Source organism: Leptosomus discolor, chromosome 27 (assembly GCF_034619465.1).
Source record: "Leptosomus discolor isolate bLepDis1 chromosome 27, bLepDis1.hap2, whole genome shotgun sequence".
Classification (NCBI taxonomy): Eukaryota; Metazoa; Chordata; class Aves; order Leptosomiformes; family Leptosomidae; genus Leptosomus; species Leptosomus discolor.
The window spans coordinates 899,330-917,766 of record NC_141417.1 but is presented as its reverse complement, the minus strand read 5'-3'; the positions used below and the strand labels follow the sequence as shown (position 1 = coordinate 917,766).

General features: G+C 71.5%; 3 protein-coding genes across 4 annotated transcripts in view; 1 reads left to right on the top strand and 2 right to left on the bottom strand.

Annotated features, from left to right (window-relative positions):
- Window positions 1–356: 356 nt before the first annotated feature.
- Window positions 357–13,502, bottom strand: FMNL3 (formin like 3). Of its 2 annotated transcripts, none has more exons than XM_086478594.1 (26): window positions 13,353–13,502; window positions 10,835–10,918; window positions 10,647–10,727; window positions 10,479–10,555; window positions 9,008–9,091; window positions 8,444–8,596; window positions 7,148–7,256; window positions 6,986–7,062; window positions 6,800–6,893; window positions 6,095–6,169; window positions 5,887–5,997; window positions 5,638–5,787; window positions 5,412–5,513; window positions 5,077–5,323; window positions 4,853–4,921; window positions 4,403–4,527; window positions 4,094–4,296; window positions 2,868–3,102; window positions 2,701–2,769; window positions 2,467–2,547; window positions 2,220–2,349; window positions 1,970–2,130; window positions 975–1,076; window positions 802–891; window positions 590–701; window positions 357–448 (listed from the first exon to the last, which is right to left on the bottom strand). In XM_086478594.1, the coding sequence occupies exons 1-26, from the start codon at window positions 13,500–13,502 to the stop codon at window positions 357–359; spliced, it is 3,063 nt and encodes a 1,020-aa protein (XP_086334720.1). The 2 variants fall into 2 exon arrangements, with proteins under 2 accessions (XP_086334720.1, XP_086334721.1); XM_086478595.1 differs by having other exon boundaries at window positions 590–720; window positions 806–891.
- A 458-nt stretch (window positions 13,503–13,960) lies between these two features.
- TMBIM6 (transmembrane BAX inhibitor motif containing 6) lies at window positions 13,961–17,327 on the top strand. Its single transcript, XM_086478686.1, has 10 exons — window positions 13,961–13,990; window positions 15,593–15,696; window positions 15,806–15,914; window positions 16,025–16,145; window positions 16,280–16,328; window positions 16,403–16,500; window positions 16,611–16,690; window positions 16,798–16,898; window positions 16,978–17,050; window positions 17,170–17,327. The coding sequence occupies exons 2-10, from the start codon at window positions 15,641–15,643 to the stop codon at window positions 17,191–17,193; spliced, it is 711 nt and encodes a 236-aa protein (XP_086334812.1). The 5' UTR covers window positions 13,961–13,990; window positions 15,593–15,640; the 3' UTR covers window positions 17,194–17,327.
- An 866-nt stretch (window positions 17,328–18,193) lies between these two features.
- NCKAP5L (NCK associated protein 5 like) overlaps window positions 18,194–18,437 on the bottom strand; it is an 8,432-nt gene continuing 8,188 nt past the window's right edge. Inside the window, 1 exon segment of the mRNA XM_086478578.1 lies at window positions 18,194–18,430. Coding sequence (XP_086334704.1) covers window positions 18,194–18,430 — 237 coding nt within the window.

The window sequence follows — 18,437 nt, the reverse complement described above, 5'->3', positions numbered from 1 at the left end:
CCCAGCATTGCACTGGGGATCCTGTGCTGGGTCCCAGCATTGCACCAGGATCTGGTGCTGGGATCCTGTGCCAGGACTGCGTACTGGGTCCCAGCATTGCACGGGGGATCCTGTGCCGGGATCCTGTGCCAGGACCCAGCCTTGCACCAGGATCTGGTGCCGGGATCCTGTGCCGGGACCCAGCCTTGCACCAGGACCCTGCTCCCTTCCGAGGGGCTGGGGGGGGGGCTTTGCTGGGCACCCCGGGGTGACGGCATGCGGGGAGGGGACGTGCAGGAGGGGGCATGCGGGGCCGGGAAGGGGGGGGATCCGGGGGTCCCGGGGGGGGGTCCCGGCATGCAGGCGGTACCTGGGGGCTAACAGCTGGACTCGTCGTGGTGGGACGGGTCGCAGAAGAAGCGCGAGCCCCGCTTGGCAGTGCGGGCCGTGAAGGGGACACTCTTCAGCGCTGCAGAGGGGGCACGGCCGGGACACGGCGGGCGGGGGGGTGGGGGGGACACACACGGGACAGGGAGACGTCAGCCCCCACCCGCGGGTGGGACCCAGGCGTCCGGGCGGGTCGGGGTGGGGAGGGCGGCGGGGGCCGTACCGGTGATGATGTCCTCGATGGTGCCGTCCTTGCCCTCGTAGACGGGGCGATGGTCCTTGGCCTGGCGGCGCCGCAGCTCCGCGATCAGCTCCTGCTGCTGCCACTTGTTCCGCTGCGAGGGACGCACGGGAGCCCCACGGTGGGGTCACGGGTGTCTCCTCCGTGTCGCCCCCCCCCCCCCCCAGCCCACCCGGGTGCCCACCCGCGCTCACCTTCTCCTGCTTCTTGGCCTCCTGCGCCAGCAGCTTCTCCCGCATCACCTCCTCCTGCTTCTTCCGCGCCTCGTTCTCCTGCTCCGCGTCCTGCCGGGGCGAGGGGACGGAGGTGGGAGCCGGTTCCCCCTTCCCGCAGCACCCGTGTGTCCCCTCCCGACCCCCCCCCTCACCTTGTAGGAACGGATGAACCGGACAAAGACTGGGAAGAAAACGGACGGGGGGGTCGTCTTGGGGCTCTCGCCGAAATACCGCACCACCGTGTTGTAGGCGTCCTGGCGAGGGGGACGGGGCAGTCACCGACGGGCTCCCGGTGGCTTCCCGGCATGACGAGTGTGCAAGGAGGGCGTGCACGAGGGCTGTGCAAAGATGGACGTGCACGAGGGCCATGCAAAGCAAGGCAGGCGTGCATGAGGAGTGTGGAAAGCAAGGTGTGCACGAGGGGCGTGCAAAGGCAGGTGTGCACGAGGGGCGTGCAAAGCAAGGTGTGCATGAGGCGTGTGCAAAGCAAGGTGTGCATGAGGGGCGTGCAAAGCAAGGTGTGCACGAGGGGCGTGCAAAGCAAGGTGTGCATGAGGGGTGTGCAAAGCAAGGTGTGGATGAGGGCTGTGCAAATGCAGGTGTGCACGCGTGTGCAAAGTAAGGCATGCACGAGGGGTGTGCAAAGCAAGGCACGCAATGAGGAGCACGCAAGGCAAGGTGCACACGAGGGCCGTGCAAAGCGAGGTGTGCACAAGGGGTGTGCAAAGACAGGCAGGCCTGCATGAGGAGTGTGGAAAGCAAGGCGTGCACGAGGGGCGTGCAAGGCAAGGTGTGGATGAGGGCGGTGCAAAGGCAGGCGTGCACGAGGGGTGTGCAAAGCAAGGAGTGCACAAGGAGCACGCAAAGCGAGGTGCACACGAGGGCCGTGCAAAGCGAGGTGCACACGAGGGGTGTGCAAAGACAGACGTGCATGGGGAGCACGCAAGGCAAGGTGTGGATGAGGGCGGTGCAAAGCGAGGTGTGCACGAGGGCCGTGCAAAGGCAGGCGTGCACGAGGGCCGTGCAAAGGCAGGTGTGCACGAGGAGCACGCAAGGCAAGGTGCACACAAGGGCCGTGCAAAGCGAGGTGCACACGAGGGCCGTGCAAAGCGAGGTGCACACGAGGCCGTGCGAGGCGCACCCTCACCTCGGCCGTCCGCGCGTCCTTCTGCAGCCGCTCCAGCTTGCCCTCGCTGCCGGCCAGGAAGGCGCGCAGGACGCCGCTCTCGTGCAGGCCGCACTCCCGCCGCAGCAGCTCCATCCCCCGGCCCAGCTCCTTCACGTCCAGCAGCACGTTCTCCAGGGACACTGCGGGGACCCACGGGTCAGGGGGACCCACGGCCCCAGGGGACGGGCAAGCCGGAGGGGGGGGGGGGCGCGGAGACAGCGGGGGGCACCTGCGGCCGCCTTCTCCACGAAGTGCAGCTCCTGCCAGAAGGTCGCCAGCTCGGGGTACTTCTCCCGCACCGTCAGCGCGATGAAATGCAGCAGCGTCATCTTCCTGTCCGTCGATTTGGTGTCCAGGAGCTGCGGGATGGTTTGGGAGGGGTCAGGGCTGGGGGATCCCCCCCCCCCCCCCCCCCTCCTCGGAGCCCACACGGTCCCAGGGACCCAGGCAGGGGGTGGGAGTCCAGGGCTGCCCACCAGGTCCAGGCTCTGCAGTTTGAAGCCGTAGACAGCGCCGCGTTTGCTGCTGTTCATGTAGTTGCCCAGCGCCAAGATGATCTGCAGGGGAAAAGCACCGGGGATGGAAGTCAAGGGGGGGGGGGGGGGGGGCTGTCAGGGAGGCACAAGACCCCCCTCCATGGGACCCTTCGGCCCAGCCGCAGCGAGGATGGAGGGCAGGACTCCAACCCCGGTGTCCCCCCCCGCACCCACCTCCAACATGTGCTTCAGCTTCTGGGAGGACTTGACGGAGGCCGAGGCGGCGATGATGGCGTTGAGCTGCTGCAGGGGGACAAAAGGAGGCGGGGAGGGGGGGGGGGCTCAGCTGGGGCGCAGGGTCCAGGCAGCCCCAGCGGGTACAAACCCTCCCGGCTCCGTACCGGCGTCAGCATCTGGAGGTTTTCGGCGAAGTTGCCGAGGAAGGCCATGATGGCCATGCGCTGGGGCAGCCGCTCCACCTTGCTGAACTGCAGCATGAAGCGGTCCTCGTCCGCCAGCTCCTCCAGCGGCTTGCGCTCCCGCTCGTACTGCCGCAGCGCCTTCGCCTCCGCCTCCGTCGGCAGGAACCGCATCAGGCACTCCACGAAGTCCACCGGCAGCGTCGCCAGGTCGAACCTGCCCCGGCACCCGCGCCGTCGGGGACCATCTCCTCACTACAGCCCCTTGCACCCTGCCTGCGCACCCCTGCACCCCCACCAGCCCCTCCTGCACCCTGTTTGGAGCCCCCTGCACCCCTATCAGCCCCCCCCCTGCACCCTGCTTGGCCCCCCTGCACCCTGCCTGGACCCGTTGTACCCCAACCAGCCCCCTGCACCCTGCTTGGACCCCCTGCACCCCAACCAGCCCCCTTGCACCGTGCCTGGACCCACTGCACCCCAGCCAGACCCCCTGCACCCTGTTTGGACCCCCTGCACCCCTATCAGCCCCCTCTGCACCCTGCTTGGCCCCCTTGCACCCTGCCTGGACCCGTTGCACCCCAACCAGCCCCCCCCCCCCCCTGCACCCTGCCCGGCTGCTCTGCACCCCAACTACAACCCCTGCACCCACTGAACCCCAACCACAACCTCTGCACCCCAGCCAAACCTGTTGCACCCCAAACAGCCCCCTTGAAGCCTGCCTGGCCCCTCTGCACTCCAACCAGACACCCTGCACCCTGTCTGGCTCCACGTGCACCCCAACCAGCCTCTCTGCACCCCAACCAGAACCCCTGCACCCTGCCTGGACCCATTGCACCCCAACCAGAACCCCTGCACCTTGCCTGGCCTCTCTGCACCCCAACCAGGCCCCTTGCACCCTGCCTGGACCCACTGCATCCCAACCAGCCCCCCTGCACCCTGCCTGGACCCACTGCACCCCAACCAGCCCCCCTGCACCCTGCCTGGACCCACTGCACCCCAACCAGCCCCCCTGCACCCCAGCCAAACCCCCTGCACCCTAACCAGCCCCCTTGAAGCCTGCCTGGTCCCTCTGCACCCTTACCAAGCCCCCCCCCCTTGCACCTTGTCCGGCCCTCCTGCACCCCCCATTAGCCCCCTCGCCCCCTGCCAGGTCCCCCTTGCACCCCATTACCCGCCCCCGCTGCCCCCCCAGCGCGGGGGGCACGTACGTGTGGATGGCCCTGCAGATCTCCTCGGCGCTGCGGCCGGCCTTGCGCAGGGTGATGGCCAGGTTCTTGGCGCGGTTGGCCTCCAGCAGCGTCACCTTGGTGGCCGCCTTCTGCGACGCCTTGTTCTTGGCGCAGACGAGGTCGATGGCCGGACCCTGCGCCTTGGTCTTGAAGAGCTCCTCGAAGCGCTCCAGGTCGAGGTCCTGAGGGGACGAGGCGGGGGGTGGCTCAGAGGCGGCAGCAGCGGCGGCGGCGCCCACCCAGCCGCTCGGGCGGGGGGGGGGGGGGGGGGGGGGGCCCGGGGCTCACCTCCAGCACCCGCTCGTCGTCCAGCTCGCTGAACACCGTCCCGCTGATCTGGTTGGGCTTCAGCGCCGTCCAGTTGAAAACGGGCAGCCGGAATTTGGTCTTGATGGGCTTCTTGATGCGGATGGCTGCCGGGGGGGGGGGGGGGGGCAGGAGCCAGCTCAGCCCCCCCGCCAGGGCAGGGGGACACATCCTGTGCCCACCCTGAGCCACTCCAGTCCGGTGCATCGGTCCCCAGGTTGTCACCAGCCCCTGGACCACCCCATCGCTGTGCCGTGGTCCTTGCACCCATTCCTTGGCGACTGCAACCCCGACACCCCGATACCTGCAACCCTTCCCCTTCCTCTGTCCCTCGACCCCCTCCTCATGGTCCCGGTGCCCTCCCTGTCCCCCTCCCCACAGTCCCGGTGCCCCCCCTGTCCCTGTCCCCCTCCCCACACCCTCCCCACCTACCCGAGAGCCCGACGGTGAGGGCGATGGAGGGCGAAGCCCCGGGCAGTGGTGGGGCCGGGGGACATTTGCCTGCAAAGGGAGGAGACGGTAAGACCGTGCCCCAGTGGGGATGGCCCAGTTTTGGGGACACCCCCCCCTTCCCGCCTCTTCCTGGCACCCTGGGGACAGCCCAGCTCTGGGATGTCCCAGTTTTGGGGATACCCCGGGGACTCCCCCAGCCTCACCTGGGAGCGGGGGCGCGGGGGGTGGCAGGGGGGGCGGCGGCGGGGGCGGGGGGGGTGCAGCCTCCACGGGGGGCAGGACGGGGAGCCGCAGGGCCTCCTCCAGGGGCTCGGGGTCAGGCTGGGGAGGGGGCTCGGCCCCCAGCACGGGGGGCGGCTCGGAGCCGTAGCGCCGCCGAAAAGCCTCGTCCTTCTCCTTGATCATCCGCCGGAGCGTGTGCACCTGATGGCTCGTGTGCTCGTAGGTCTCCTGGGGACGAGGACCCGTCAGGCCGGGAGAGGGGGGGGCCGGGACCCTGCCCCGCTCCCCACGGCCCCCACAGCCCCCCCACACGCACCTTGACCACCTCCAGCTCCTTCTCCCGCTGCAGCAGCTGCTTCTCCAGCTCCGCCACCCGCATCATGTTCTCGTTCTCCAGGTCCAGCAGCTTCTCCGTCAGCTGCAGGGAAGGGGTGGGGGGGGACACAGGGCTGTGACACCAGCTCAGGGACCCCCCCTGGTATCACCACATGGCCCATGACCCGGCGAGGAGCGTCCCAGCGTTCCCCGCCGCGCTCACGTACGTGGGACAGATGCTCCTCCAGTTCCTCCACCTTCTCCAGCGCCACGTTCTTGGTCTCGGCGTCCTCCAGCAGCCCCCCCACGTCGAAGACGTTGTCCAGGTACGCCTGGATCTGCACCTGCAGCTTCTCGCTCTCCGTGTGCCTCGACTTCTGCGGGCACCGGGGCGGCGTCAGGGATGGGAGCGGGGTGGGGGGGGGGGGCTCCTGGGGGGGGGGGGGGGGCTCCCCTGGTCCCCCGACCCCCCGTACCTGCAGGAACTCCTCCAGCCCCAGCTTGGTGAACTCGTACTGGAGATGGACGCGGAAGTTCATGTCCTCCACCGAGTGCACCACGATGTTGATGAACTGCATGCAGGCGACCTGCGGGCAGGGCTGGTGTCACCACGAGCCCCCCCCCCCCGAGCACCCCTCTGCCATCCCAAAGACCCTCCCCCTCGCCCAGGACCGGGTGTCCCACCATGAAGTCGATGCTGCTGTCCTCGTTGCGGAAATAGTCCATCAGCCGCTCAAAGCGGTGCTTCTCCTTGCAGACCTGAGCCGGCAGCAGATGTGGGGTTAACCCGGCTTGGCCCCCACACCCCCCCCCAGCCACCAGCCCCCCCATCCCCTGTGCTCCAGTCCCCCCAATGCCAGTCTGCTCCTGGTGCCCCCCACACCCCACATTCCAGCCTGATCTCATTCTCCCTGATCCCACCCCAGCCCCTGCACTCCAGACGCCTCATCCCCGTCCTGGTGTCCCTTGTTCCGCCATTCCCTGGGTCCTGGTCCCCAATCCCAGTCTGATCCTGGTGCCCCCCATTCCTCCATTCCCTGGGTCCTGGTCCCCAATCCCAGCCTGATCCTGGCGCCCCCAGTGCCGCCACCCTAGCCTGGTCCTGTCTCCCCACCCCAGTCTCTGTCCCCCCCCATCCCAGTCTGCTCCTGGTGCCCCCTACACCCCACATTCCAGCCTGGCCTCATTCTCCCTGATCCCACCCCAACCCCTGCGCTCCAGACTCCTCATCCCAGTCCTGGTGTCCCCCATTCCTCCATTCCCTGAGTCCTGGTCCCCAATCCTGGCGCCCCCAGTGCCGCCATCCCAGCCTGGTCCTGTCTCCCTGCCCCAGTCCGTCCCCCCCACCCCCATCCCAGCCTGCTCCTGCTGCCCCCGCTCCCTCCGCACCTCCTTGAAGTTGTCGAAGGCAGCGAGGATGATCTCGTGGCCGCCCCTCACCAGGCAGACGGCCGCCAGCAGCTCCAGCACCAGCGCCTTCGTCCTAGGCAGCGCCGGCACCGTCACACCCAGCTGGCACTGGGGACACACACCCCCCCCCCCCCCCCCCCCCCCGCCACCGGACCCCTCCCTTACCTGGGGTTCTTGTTATTGAGGCTCAGGGCGATCTCGTTGACGGCGTGGGGGTGGGACATGACCAGGTTGAAGCCGTACTGTGGGGACGGAGCGGGGACGGTGTCAGCCGTGCCAGCGTGGTGGCACCGGGGGGTGTGTCCCCCCCCCACGGGGCGGCGGTACCTGGTAGTTCATGATGGCCCGGAGACACATGATGCAGAGGTGGACGTCATCCTTCTGGCTCACCAGACGCGAGTTCTTCAGCGCCCTGCGGCTCGGCAGCGTGCCGTAGCTGGGTGGGGGGGGACACGGGGTGCTGGTGAGCGGGACCCTCGCCCCGCCGGTGCTGCACTGCCAGCGCTCACCCGGGCAGGAACCGGCCCCGCGGGACCACGGCGGGGACCAGGGTGGGGACAGCGTGGGGACGGCGGGGCTTTCGGAGGGGTAGAGGCAGAGAGAAGCGGTCGAAGGGCGAGAGGGGACAGAGGCTGGTGGAGACACGGAGCGAAGCCGCCGCGAGCACCGGGCCGGCCCCGGGCAGCCGGTACTTACCCGGCGGGCGAGCGGCGAGGCGGGCGCAGAGAAGAGAGAGAGAGAGCGCAGCCAGAGAGGGGGGCACCCGGCCCTGGAAGCAGAGACGGGGCGCGTTACCCCGGGGCGCGGGGGGGCAGAGCCAGAGCGGGGGGCGAGCGGAGGCAGAAGGAGGGGCAGGACGCGGGGCGCAGGGCCGGCAGGGCGGGACACGGGGGCGCGAGGCAGCGCAGGATGCGGCACGCGTGGCACGTGCCGTGGCACAGGCACACCATGGGTAAGGTCCGGCGTTGTGCTCGGGGTGCACCACGGGGCAGCCGGCACCCAGGGCATGGCACGTACCAGGCACGCAACGGTGCTCGGCACGGGGCAGGATGGTGCACGGCACAGCCCACACCACGGGCAGGATGGTGCATGGCACAGGGCAGGATGGCGCACGGCACAGCCCACACCACGGGCAGGATGGTGCATGGCACGGGGCAGGATGGCGCACGGCACAGCCCAAACCACGGGCGGGATGGTGCATGGCACGGGGCAGGATGGTGCACGGCACAGCCCAAACCACGGGCGGGATGGTGCATGGCACGGGGCAGGATGGTGCACGGCACAGCCCACACCACGGGCGGGACGGTGCACGGCCTGGCACACCACGGCAGGATCGTGCACGGCCCAGGGCACGATGGCACAGCACACACCGCCGCAGGACGGCTCTTGGCACAGGGCACGACGGCACGCGGCACCACATGCACCGCAAGGCAGCGGGCGCGCAGCACGCACCCCAGGCAGCACACGGCGTGGCGCAGGGCAAGACGGCACGGCCCAGCGCCGCGGCGGGACGGTGCCCGGCGCGGCACAACACGCAGCAAAGCGGCAGCGCCGTGGCCCACCGGCGCCGGCGGAGCGGGGCAGCGGCGGCGGGACGTACCCCTGCAGCCGGCGGGTACGTACCGTAGGGCGGTCTGGCGGGCAGAGCGGGCGAGGCTGCTGGCGAAGGGGGCGGGCAGGGCGCTGGGGGGCTGCAGATCCTCGATGGACCTGCTCCAGGCGCGCAGCTTCTCCAGCGCGCCGTCCTCGCCGCCTTCCAGGCCCTCAAAATCCAACCTGGGTGGGGGACACGCGCGCGCGGCGGCGGGGGAGCACACGGCTTCGGCGCGGAGCGGCACGGCCACCGCGGCAAGCGCTGAAGCGGGCAGCAGCGGCGGCGGGAGAGGCGCGAGGGTGGCCCTGGGACCCTCCCCAGCCCCAGCGTGGGAGGACAAGAGGGGGGGGGGGGGCGAGCACCCCGTGTCCCTCGGGACCCCATGGCAGGCAGGTCCCCATGTGCCAGCCAGGCTGCCCCGGTGCCGATAAGGGGCCGAGCGGTATCAGCCACCTGCAGCAGGGAGCTGCCACAGGGCACCGGGACGCTCCGTACCCCAAGTCCCCCAGCGCCCCAGGGACCCCCAGCGCCCCAGGGACCCCCAGCAGCCCAGGGACCCCCAGCACCCCAGGGACCCCCAGCGCCCTACTCACATGACGGCGCACTGGGCGAAGGACAGGTAGTTCACCAACACGTCCAGCCCCTTGTTCTCGTCGTTGAGGAACTCGCGCACCCACCTACAGCACCAGGCACCCATCAGGGCCCGCAGGAGCCGGGGACCCCCCCTGCGGCACGATCCCCCACCACCACCATGGGGACCCCCGGCTGGGTGCGAGGATGGGGAGAGGGTGACAGGGGCGTCCCAGGGCTCCAGCGACGGTTGCAGCCCCTCTGCTATCACCGGTGCCAGCACCGGAGGGGCTTTTATCTGCCGGCTGCAGGGCAGGGAGGGCTCGGCCCCGGGCGCAAGGTGGGAAGCTGAGATGGGTGCTGGAGCTGTGCCCCCAGCCCTGGGCACCCTGGGCTGGGGGGGGTGGGGTTCAGGGTGCCCCAGCCCCCCCCGGGAGGGTGTTAGGGTGCAGGTGTGAGGTGCTGCGTGGGGCAAGGAGCCCGGCTGAGACGTGCCTGGGGGTGGGGAGGGGGGTGATGGGGTGTGCAAGAGGGGGTGCATGTGGTGTGCACAAGGCATGTGCACGGGGGGGTGTGCAGCGGGGGGGGGGTGTCCTTTGGAGGGTGTGCATGGGGTGTCTGGGTGCAAGAGGGGGTGCACAGGGTGTGGGGGGGCACGGGGAGAGGGGCAGCGTGCAGGGGACATGCATGGGCTGGGGGGGGGGGTCTGCACGGGGGGGGGGGAGTGCATGCACGGGGAGAGGGGCTGTGGGCACGGTGGGGGCGCGGGCGTGGGCAGAGGGGGCTGCACCCGAGCACAGGGTGTGAACGCCCACTCTTGGGGTCCCCACACCTGCCCGTGCCCCTGCCTGCAGCCCTGCCTGCAGCCAGAGAGTCAGGCAGCCGGGGGGGGACCGGGGGGGACGCGGCGCCCCCTTTCCTGCCGCCACCAGCCCCCCGCCCCAGCCCCTGTCCTGTCTCCGGCGGCTGCTGCTATTTTCGGGCTGCGGGCGGGGAAGAGCCGCACGGTGCGGCCACGGCGGGGCCGGTGGCGGGGCACAGCCCGGCACGTGCACAAGCCATCCCGAGCACATGGGCACCCGCCGGTGACATCCCCAGTGTCCCCAGTAACGTTCCCCCGTCCCTCTGGCCAACCCGTGCCGCTCCGGTGCCTCCCGCCACGCGCCGGAGGGCGAAGTCACCGGGGCAGGGGTTGAGGTGCCACCAGTTTGGGGCTGGTGCCGAGCCCCCCGGTACCGGGAGGAGCCGGGCAGGATCTGGCCGCGCTGGTTCCCACAGGGCGTCATCGCCGGCGCATCCGCCCGCGGCATCCGCCCCCGGGACCTGCCCGCTGGCAGCCCCGGCCCGAGGCACGGCCAGAGCAGGAACCGGCCCAGTTCCTGCAGCGCCTCCGACTTCCCCTGCAGCTGCGGCGGGGGACGATGCCAGGACCCCCCCACACACACATACACCCCCCCCCTCCCGGGGACACCCCCCCCGGGACCCCACGCTCACCCGATGTGGTTCGTCCTCAGGCTGATCTCCAGCTCGCGCAGGACCTTGGTCGACTCCTGCACCCTCCTCCTGAACTTCTGGGGGAAGAGCGAGGCTGAGCCGTGCCCTCCCCCGGACCTCCTGCCCCCCCCCCCCCCAGGACCCCCCCCCCCCCCCCGAGCCCCTCACCTTCCGTGTGACACCCGGCTCCAGGAAGCTGCGCAGCTTCTGGATGTAGGCGTGGGGGGGGCTCTTCACCTGGAACCGCTCCTGGGGGGGGACAGTGGGGTGTCAATGACACCAACACAGCAACACAGCCCCCCCCCCGCCCCCCAGGACCCCCCATGGCCCCCCCCAACCCCCCCCCCCCCACACACCTGGTCGCAGATGAGGTCCCACTTCTTCTCGTTGTCGTACTGGCGCAGGAGCCGGGCTTTGTCCGGGGGCAGGTTCATGGAGCTCTGGGGGGCAGAGGGGGGGTGTCACCCCAGGGGACATGGGGACAATGAATCCCCCCAAGGGCACCCAGCCCCACGGCACAGCCAGGGTCCCCCCACTGAGGGCACCCAGCCCCACGGCACAGCCACGGTTCCCTGGCACCGGGAAGCACCAGTGGACACACATCTGGCACGGGGACAGCGGTGCCACCGGGGCCACAAGCCAGCGCCAAATCTCCCCGGCACCGACGCGTCCTTCCTGTCTGCACCCGCTTCCTCGCCAGCAAACCGCAGCCTCCGCTCCCCAACCGCGGCACGGGGCGCCGGGCATCTTCACGGCAGAGCCTGGGGACCACCGGTGCAGGATGCAGCCCAGGGCCCCCGTATCACCAAGAGGACGCCACGGTGGAAACCGGGAATGCCGGATGGCCACGCGCCGCTCGGGGGTGCCCCAGTGGGTGATGCCACCCCGGCGGGCAACGCCACCCCGGTGGGCGATGCCACCCTGTTGGGTGATGCCACCCCGGCGAGGCGGCTGCCGGGCAGCACCGTTAGCAGGAGGCAGGCACCGCCACAGCCGGGAGGTGCCGGCGCTCCACCCGCCCCGTGGCAGCTAAAATTATCCCTCCCCTGGTCATCCAGGCCCCACGGAACCGCAGGAAACCGGGGCAGAGCCTGGGCGAGGCCGTCCGCCCCCGGGAACGGGGTGGGGGGACACACACAGTACCACGGCAGCGGGGACGTCACCACCGGGATGGGGTGTCCCCCCTGCCAAAATCACCCCCGGGAGCGGGGACGGTGCCTCCCTCCCCACAGGGCCACGATGATTTCTACACCGTGGCCGACGGCAAAAACCGTGGGGCCCGGCAGGGACACGCTGGGGATGGGGGGGGGGGCACATGGAGGCCCCTGGGCAGGGGCGGGGGGCACTGGGTGGGCTTTGAAGCTCGGCCGCCCTCGCCGGCGTTCCCGCCGCTCGGCTTCCTGCCTTTGTGGCGGGAGCGGGGCCGCTCCCGGTCGGGCACTTCCTCCGCCACCGCCCCGGGGACCCCCCCCCCAACCATCTCTTCCAGCTACCTCGGGGCTCAGAACCGGGGGTTACCGGGGCTGGAGCCCACCCCCGTGTTGGGGGACAATTGGGGATGGATCGTGCCCATCCGGGGGCCACCGGCGCTGGAGCCCCATCCCATGATGAAATATTTTCCTCCCCGGCAGTAGCCGGGATGGCACCGAGCGATGTCGACGGCAGGGGTGGGGGGAGGATTTTGGGGGGTGGCGCCACCGGGTTCCCCCAAAATCCTCCCCCCACCCCCACTGTTGACGTAGCCCAGCAGGATGCGTCCCCCCCCCCTACCACCGGCCCCACGGGGACCGGCCGCCGCATCCGCCCCGAGTGGGATGCGGCGACGGGCAACGACCCCGCGGGTGTCACCGCCGGTGGGACAGTCCCACGCTGGGGGTGCCAGTGCCCCCTGGTACCCCCCAGTTCCGCCTACCAGAGCCCCCGTGGGACCACGCTCGGTATTTCCCTGCCCGGATGCGGCTTCCGTTGGCTACGGCCACCACCGGGACGGTGGTGCCGGGCACTGGGGGCCGTGTGTCATGGGTGTCACCCAAGCCACGGTGTCCCCCAACGGTGCGTGTGTCCCCCCCCCCCAAATAATGCCAGCACCGTGCTGGCACTGCGGATGGGCCCGCTGTGCCGCGAGCCCGGTGCCGGTGGGACACGGTGGCCCCCGTGGCATCGGTGGTCCTGATGGCACCGGGGTCACGGTGTGGGGTGACCGCCGAGCCACGGCCCGGTGCTGCGGTGACACCGCAACCTTGGCCGGTGACCGCTGCGGGAAGACCACCCGCCCCGGCTGTGACAGCGGACCGGGCACCGCGGCAGGCACCGGCGCCCACGGGGACACCGCACCCATGGGGACCCCCAGTCCTGGGGACCCGCACCCACGGGGGACCCCCCGCACCCAGCCCCGTGCGCCGCCTGGACGGGACTTTCCCCGGTCCAAAAAGCCCCGGGGCCGAAGGGGCCTCCCCGGTGGCACCGGGAACGACGTCAACGCCCCCCCCCCGGGGCTGTCCCGGGATGGGATTCCCCCCCACCCGCAGCCACTGCCCATCGCCTCGGGCACCGGCGCTGCCAGCCCGCCCCCGGTTCCTCCGGGCTGCCGGTGCCGTTCCCCGGCGGTGTCCGCCCGCCCGCCGGCCCCGCAGCCGGACGCCGGGAGGGGAACCGCGGCGGCGGGGCGCGTCCGGCCCGGGAGGGAGCCCCGGGAGGGGTCCCGGGTAGGGGCGAACCGAGAGGGCGCAGCGGGACCCGGAGGAGGAGCAGCGGGAGTAGACACGGAGGACGGGGGGGGAAGCGCACCGGGAACCGGAGGAGCGCAGGGGGCGGCGGGCGGGCGGGCGGGGGCGCAGCTGGCGGCCGGGGCCGCGGCGGGGGTCGGTCTCTCACCAGCACTAAGGCGAAGCGCTCCTCCAGCTCGCAGGGCTCCGGCATCGGCATCTTGCCCGGGGCGAGCAGCCCGGGCCCCCCCGGGGCCGCCGCCACCGCTCCCGGGCCCCGGGGCAGCGCCTCCCCGTCCGCGCTCTCCACGTTCCCCATCCCCGGCCCAGGCACCGGGGGGCGGCGGGGGAGGCTCAGCCCGTCGCGTCCGGCCGCCGCCACCGCCTCCCGGCCCCGCCCCGCCCCGCCCCGCCCGGTCCCGCCCCGTCGGGCCGCCCGCGGCGGAGCCGCCAGGGGGCGCCCAAGGGCGGGAGGGGCAGCGGCGCCACCGGGGGGCGCCCAAGCGCAGGCAACGAGCGGGGGAGGTGCCGATTGGCCCGGCCGCGTCAACGGCGGCCAATGAGCGTCGCGCTTCTGCGCGAGGGAGGGGAGGGGGGGGAGCGCCTGGCCAACGGCGGCTCCCGGGCGCGGCCGGCCGCCAATGGGCGGCGGCGACGGTTCGCCCCGCCTCGCCCCTGGTGGTGGCGTTGGGCCAATAGAACGAGGCGGAGGGCGGGTCTGCGCCGCGCGACGGCCAATGAGGGCAGGGGGCGTGGCGGAGTGAGGGACCGTTCGAGGCCTGGCACGGACGGCGAAGCGCCGCGCAGGTGAGGGCTGAGGGGACCGCGGTGGCGGGGGGGGCCCGGCCCGGCCTCGGGGGTCCCCACCGCGCCCCCCCCGGGGCCTTCACGGCGGTTGCGGGACCGGGCAGCCCCCACCGCCCCCACCAGGCCGCACCCTGGGGGGATCCGGTCTGCTCCTGCCCCCCCCCCCCCCCGCCAGGCCTCATCCCGGGGGACCCCGTCGGCTTCTGCCCCCCCGCACCAGGCCGCACCCCGGGGGGCCCGATCGGCTCCTGCCCCCTCCTCCAGGCCTCATCCCGGGGGGGCCCGACCCGGCCTGGGCAGCTCCTGCCCCCGCCCCCCAAGCCTCGCTGCCGGGGGGGGGGGGGGGGTTACACCCGGGTCCAGCCCCCCCCGTGGGGGCTCCGTGTGGTTCCAGGGGGCCGCAGCGGCGGGGGGGGATCCTGGAGGAGGCCCCCTCGGAGGCGCCCGCAGGGGAAGGGGGCAGCTGCCGGCGGGCCCGGGGCAGTGCCAGGGCCGGGGCTGGGCGCTGGCACCGGTGGGTAAAGGTCGCCCGGCGGTGACAGTCCCGGTTACCCATTGACAACAGCGCCTGGCAACTGCCCTCGGGCCACCGGCTGGGGACGTCACCGGCCCAACCGAAACGGCTCCGGCCCCATCTCGGTGCCAGGTGAAGGGCTGCTGTCCCGGCTCCCTGGCCCCAGTGCGGGAGGCCGGGGGTCCTTCCGCCGTCCCGGGGGCTGGGGCCGGCCTGCCCTCCCTGCGGAGCTGGGTGACGAAACCCGCTGTCACCCGCCATGGCGGGAGGAGGCTGCCACACCCTGCACAGAGGCCGCGTCCCCCATTGCACAACCCCCCGCGAGGCCGTGGGGCGCCGACCTCCGCTTTTGCCCCACCGCGAGGCCAAGCCAAGGAGGTCCCTACTGGCATGGGGGCACCAGCCCGGTGACAACCGAGCTCTTGCTGTCCCAGTGCTGAGGACAGCAGGCACAGGGGGGCTGTGCTGGTGGGGCAGGAGGAGACCCCCCAGGCCCTTCCCTCTGCCGGGGCGGCTGGTTGACAGCTCCACGGCCTGCACCTCCTCAGGGCCTGTCTGCCTCAACCCCTTCTGTCCCCTCCACCCCTCAGGGACAGGTGGTTTGTGCCTCTTGCTGGGCTGGTTGGGCTCCCACGGGTGCCAGGGTAAACAGCACCGCCCGAGCCGGCCAGACCAGGGGCTGGCAGCGGGTAGGGGTGAGGAAGAGGAGGAGGAGGAGAGCCCTGCAGGGAGCCTCGCGCTGCCACAGCCTCCTCTGGGGACGTCATTACGGGTGCTAATAGTAGCCTGGCACAAAGACGCTTTCCAGCTGCCGGCAGCGCTCCCAGGGGGGGTCAGGGCCCCCCCGGGGGGGGTGGCAGACGCAGCCTCGCAACAGCCTGCGGCGCTTGCACCAGCCGGGCGAGGGGGGCTCCGGCCCCCGGCCGCCGCAGAGCCCGGCGCAGAGCGCGGCACCCGCTGCTCGCTCCGCACGGGACGGGCAGGGCCTCGGCTCCCGCTGAGCCCCTCCGCCACGTGGCGGGAGATTTTGGGAGCACGAGAGGGCTCCGGCGTCCCCCCCTGACCACCTCCCTGCTCGCCTCTTGCAGGTTGCAGCTCTGCGAAGCGGCCGGCGGGCCCACTCCCAACCCGGCACCATGAACGTCTTCGACCGGAACATCAACTTTGACGCCCTCTTCAAGTTCTCCCACATGTGAGTTAATGCCTGGGGGGGGGGGGGGGGTGGGGGGGGGTGGGGGGGCTCCTGGCGGGGGGCTGCGCCGGCTTCACCATCGGCCTCACCGCCCCCTCCTCGCCCGCAGCTCGGCCTCCACCCAGGAGCACCTGAAGAAGGTCTACGCCAGCTTCGCCCTCTGCATGTTCGTGGCGGCCGTGGGGGCCTACATCAACATGGTGACCCACCTCTTCCAGGTGAGGGGCTTTTGGGGTGTTGCAGGCGGCCCCCCCGTGCTTGCACACCCCCCCGCCCGTGCCGCCCCAGCGAGGTGGTGCCGGGCCGTTACCTGCCTCTTGCCCCACAGTTGAGCCTCATGACCGGCCTGGGCGCCCTGGGGCTGATGGTCTGGCTGACAACTACCCCGCACAGCCGGGAGACGGAGCAGAAGAGACTGGGGATGCTGGTGGGCTTCGCCTTCCTGACGGGTAGGTGGGCACCAGGGACCCTCCTGAGTCCCGCAGGACCCTGAGCCCTGGGGAAGGGGGGGGGCTCCAGAGCCCCGGCGCAGCGCCAGCCGGCTCCGAAATGGCTCTGGTGACGCCGTGCTCTGTCCTTCCAGGCATCAACCTGGGGCCTCTCCTGGAAATGTGCATCTCCATCAGCCCCAGGTAGGAGCGTGACCCCCCTCTCAGCTGCCCCCCACGCCCCCCGGGCCCTGGTGACCCCCTCTCTTCTCTCTTAGCATCATCCCCACCGCCTTCCTGGGCACCGCCACCATCTTCGCCTGCTTCTCGCTGAGCGCCCTGTACGCCCGGCGCCGCAGCTTCCTCTACCTGGGAGGTGAGAGGGGCCGGAGGCGCCCACGGCGGGCGGGGGGCTCCCTGCATGGGGTGGGGGGCACCCCGTGGTGGGGCCAGGGCCGGGCTTCACTCCCTGCCCTCTCCCCGCAGGTTTCCTTCTCTCCGGCCTCACCCTGATGCTTCTCTCCTCCGTGGTTAACGTCTTCATGAGATCCACTTGGCTCTTCACGGTGAGGCCCGTCCGCCAGCACGGACGGACGGACAGACGGGCTTCCGGTCGCCCCGGTGACGCCAACACGGGGCTGTCCCCATCTCCTGTCCCCTCTCCCTCCCACAGGCCAACCTCTACCTGGGGCTGATGGTCATGTGCGGCTTCGTGCTCTTCGACACGCAGCTCATCATCGAGAAGGCGGAGAGCGGGGACAAGGATTACATCTGGTGGGTGCTGGGGCCGGGCTGGGAGGGGGCCGGGGACAGGACGGGACCCCCCTGAGCGCGTCCCTCTGCCCCCCCCCAGGCACTGCGTCGATCTCTTCCTCGACTTCGTCGACATCTTCCGGGAGCTCCTGATGATCCTGGGCATGACCGAGGTGGGTGACAGTCCCCTGGGCACAGCTCGGGGAAGGGGGGGGTGGGGACAAACCTGCCCCTCGGAGGAGGGGACAGGGGCCGCAGGCCCGGCAGTGACCGGCCACCTCTCCTCTTGCAGAAGAAGAAGAAGGAGAAGAAGTGAAGCGGCTCCAGGCCGAGGTGGAGCTGTCCCCGTCCGGTCCCCGTCCCCACCCCGTGTCCCCGTCCCTTCTCTGGTTCATTAAAGGGGTTGGTTGCGCTTTGCTGCCGATGAAAAGCAGCCCAGAAGCTTTCGCACCTCGTGGGTTTTTCTCTCGTTCAGCTTTTCTTTGATTAGAAACCGGCCAATTGGCGGATCCTGCTGGAATTCGGCTCTTTCCCCCCTGCCCCAACCTCCCCAGCTCCCCCCCCGCCCAGAGCCCACGTCCCTCGGGGTTATCACCGACACGCGAGGGGTCTGTTTCTCCCCAGCCCCACGGGCCACACGTCCCCATCGGGGCTTTATCCCCCCCCGCCCGGGGCAGCCATGGGCCGCCTCCCGTGCCAGCCCGGGGGTGGGCAGGGGGATCCCCTCAAGCCAAACTCAGCGGAGGAGCCCCCTCCTTGAAGCACCAGTGCCAAGAAATGCCACGGGAAAGAAACCGCTCCGCTGGGCGAGCCGTTCCGCCGGGGCCGGCGTGGTTTGATGCCGAGCTCTCCCGATCCCGCCGTCGCCTCTTCTTTGTACACCGGGACGAGTCAATAAAACGCTCAGACTTGAACCTCTCGGCCCCCTCCCTCTGTCCCTCCGTCCCTCCGTCCCTCCGTCCGTCCCTCCCGCGGGCAGGATGCGGCCGAGGCAGAGACGACAGCGGCTCCACCATCACGTATATAAATAAACCGGGGGGGCGGGGGCGGCTTTATTGAGTTAAAAACCCGGCGGCGGGGCGGGGGGGGGGGCTGTACACTGCGATAGCACCATCGGAGAGAGCCGGGCGGGGGGGGGGGGGGGGGGGGAAGGGGGGGGCACAACGGGGCACCAGGACTCCCCCCCGCCCCCCGGGCAGCACCCCCAGCCTGGGAGCGGGGGGGGCAGCGGGGTGGAGGGCGGTGGAAGACGTGCGAGTGCGGCCGGGGCTGGGGGGGGGAGGGGGGGGCAGGCGGGGTTGGGGGGGGGGGGGGTCTCAGCCCTGGCTGCCGCAGGAGGAGAGGCTGTCGTAGAGCGAGTCGCTGAGGGACTCGGAGTGCTCCAGCCCCGGGGGGCCGTGACCCCCATCCCGCGACCGGGCCTCCGTGCTGCCTTCGTCCCCCACGTCCGAGGCGCTGGGTGTGCGGCTGCTGCTGGCGCTCAGGGCGGGGGGCAGCGGCGGGGGGGCTTCTGGGGACGCCCCTCGACGCCCCGCTGGGCTGCACATGGGCGCCTGGGGA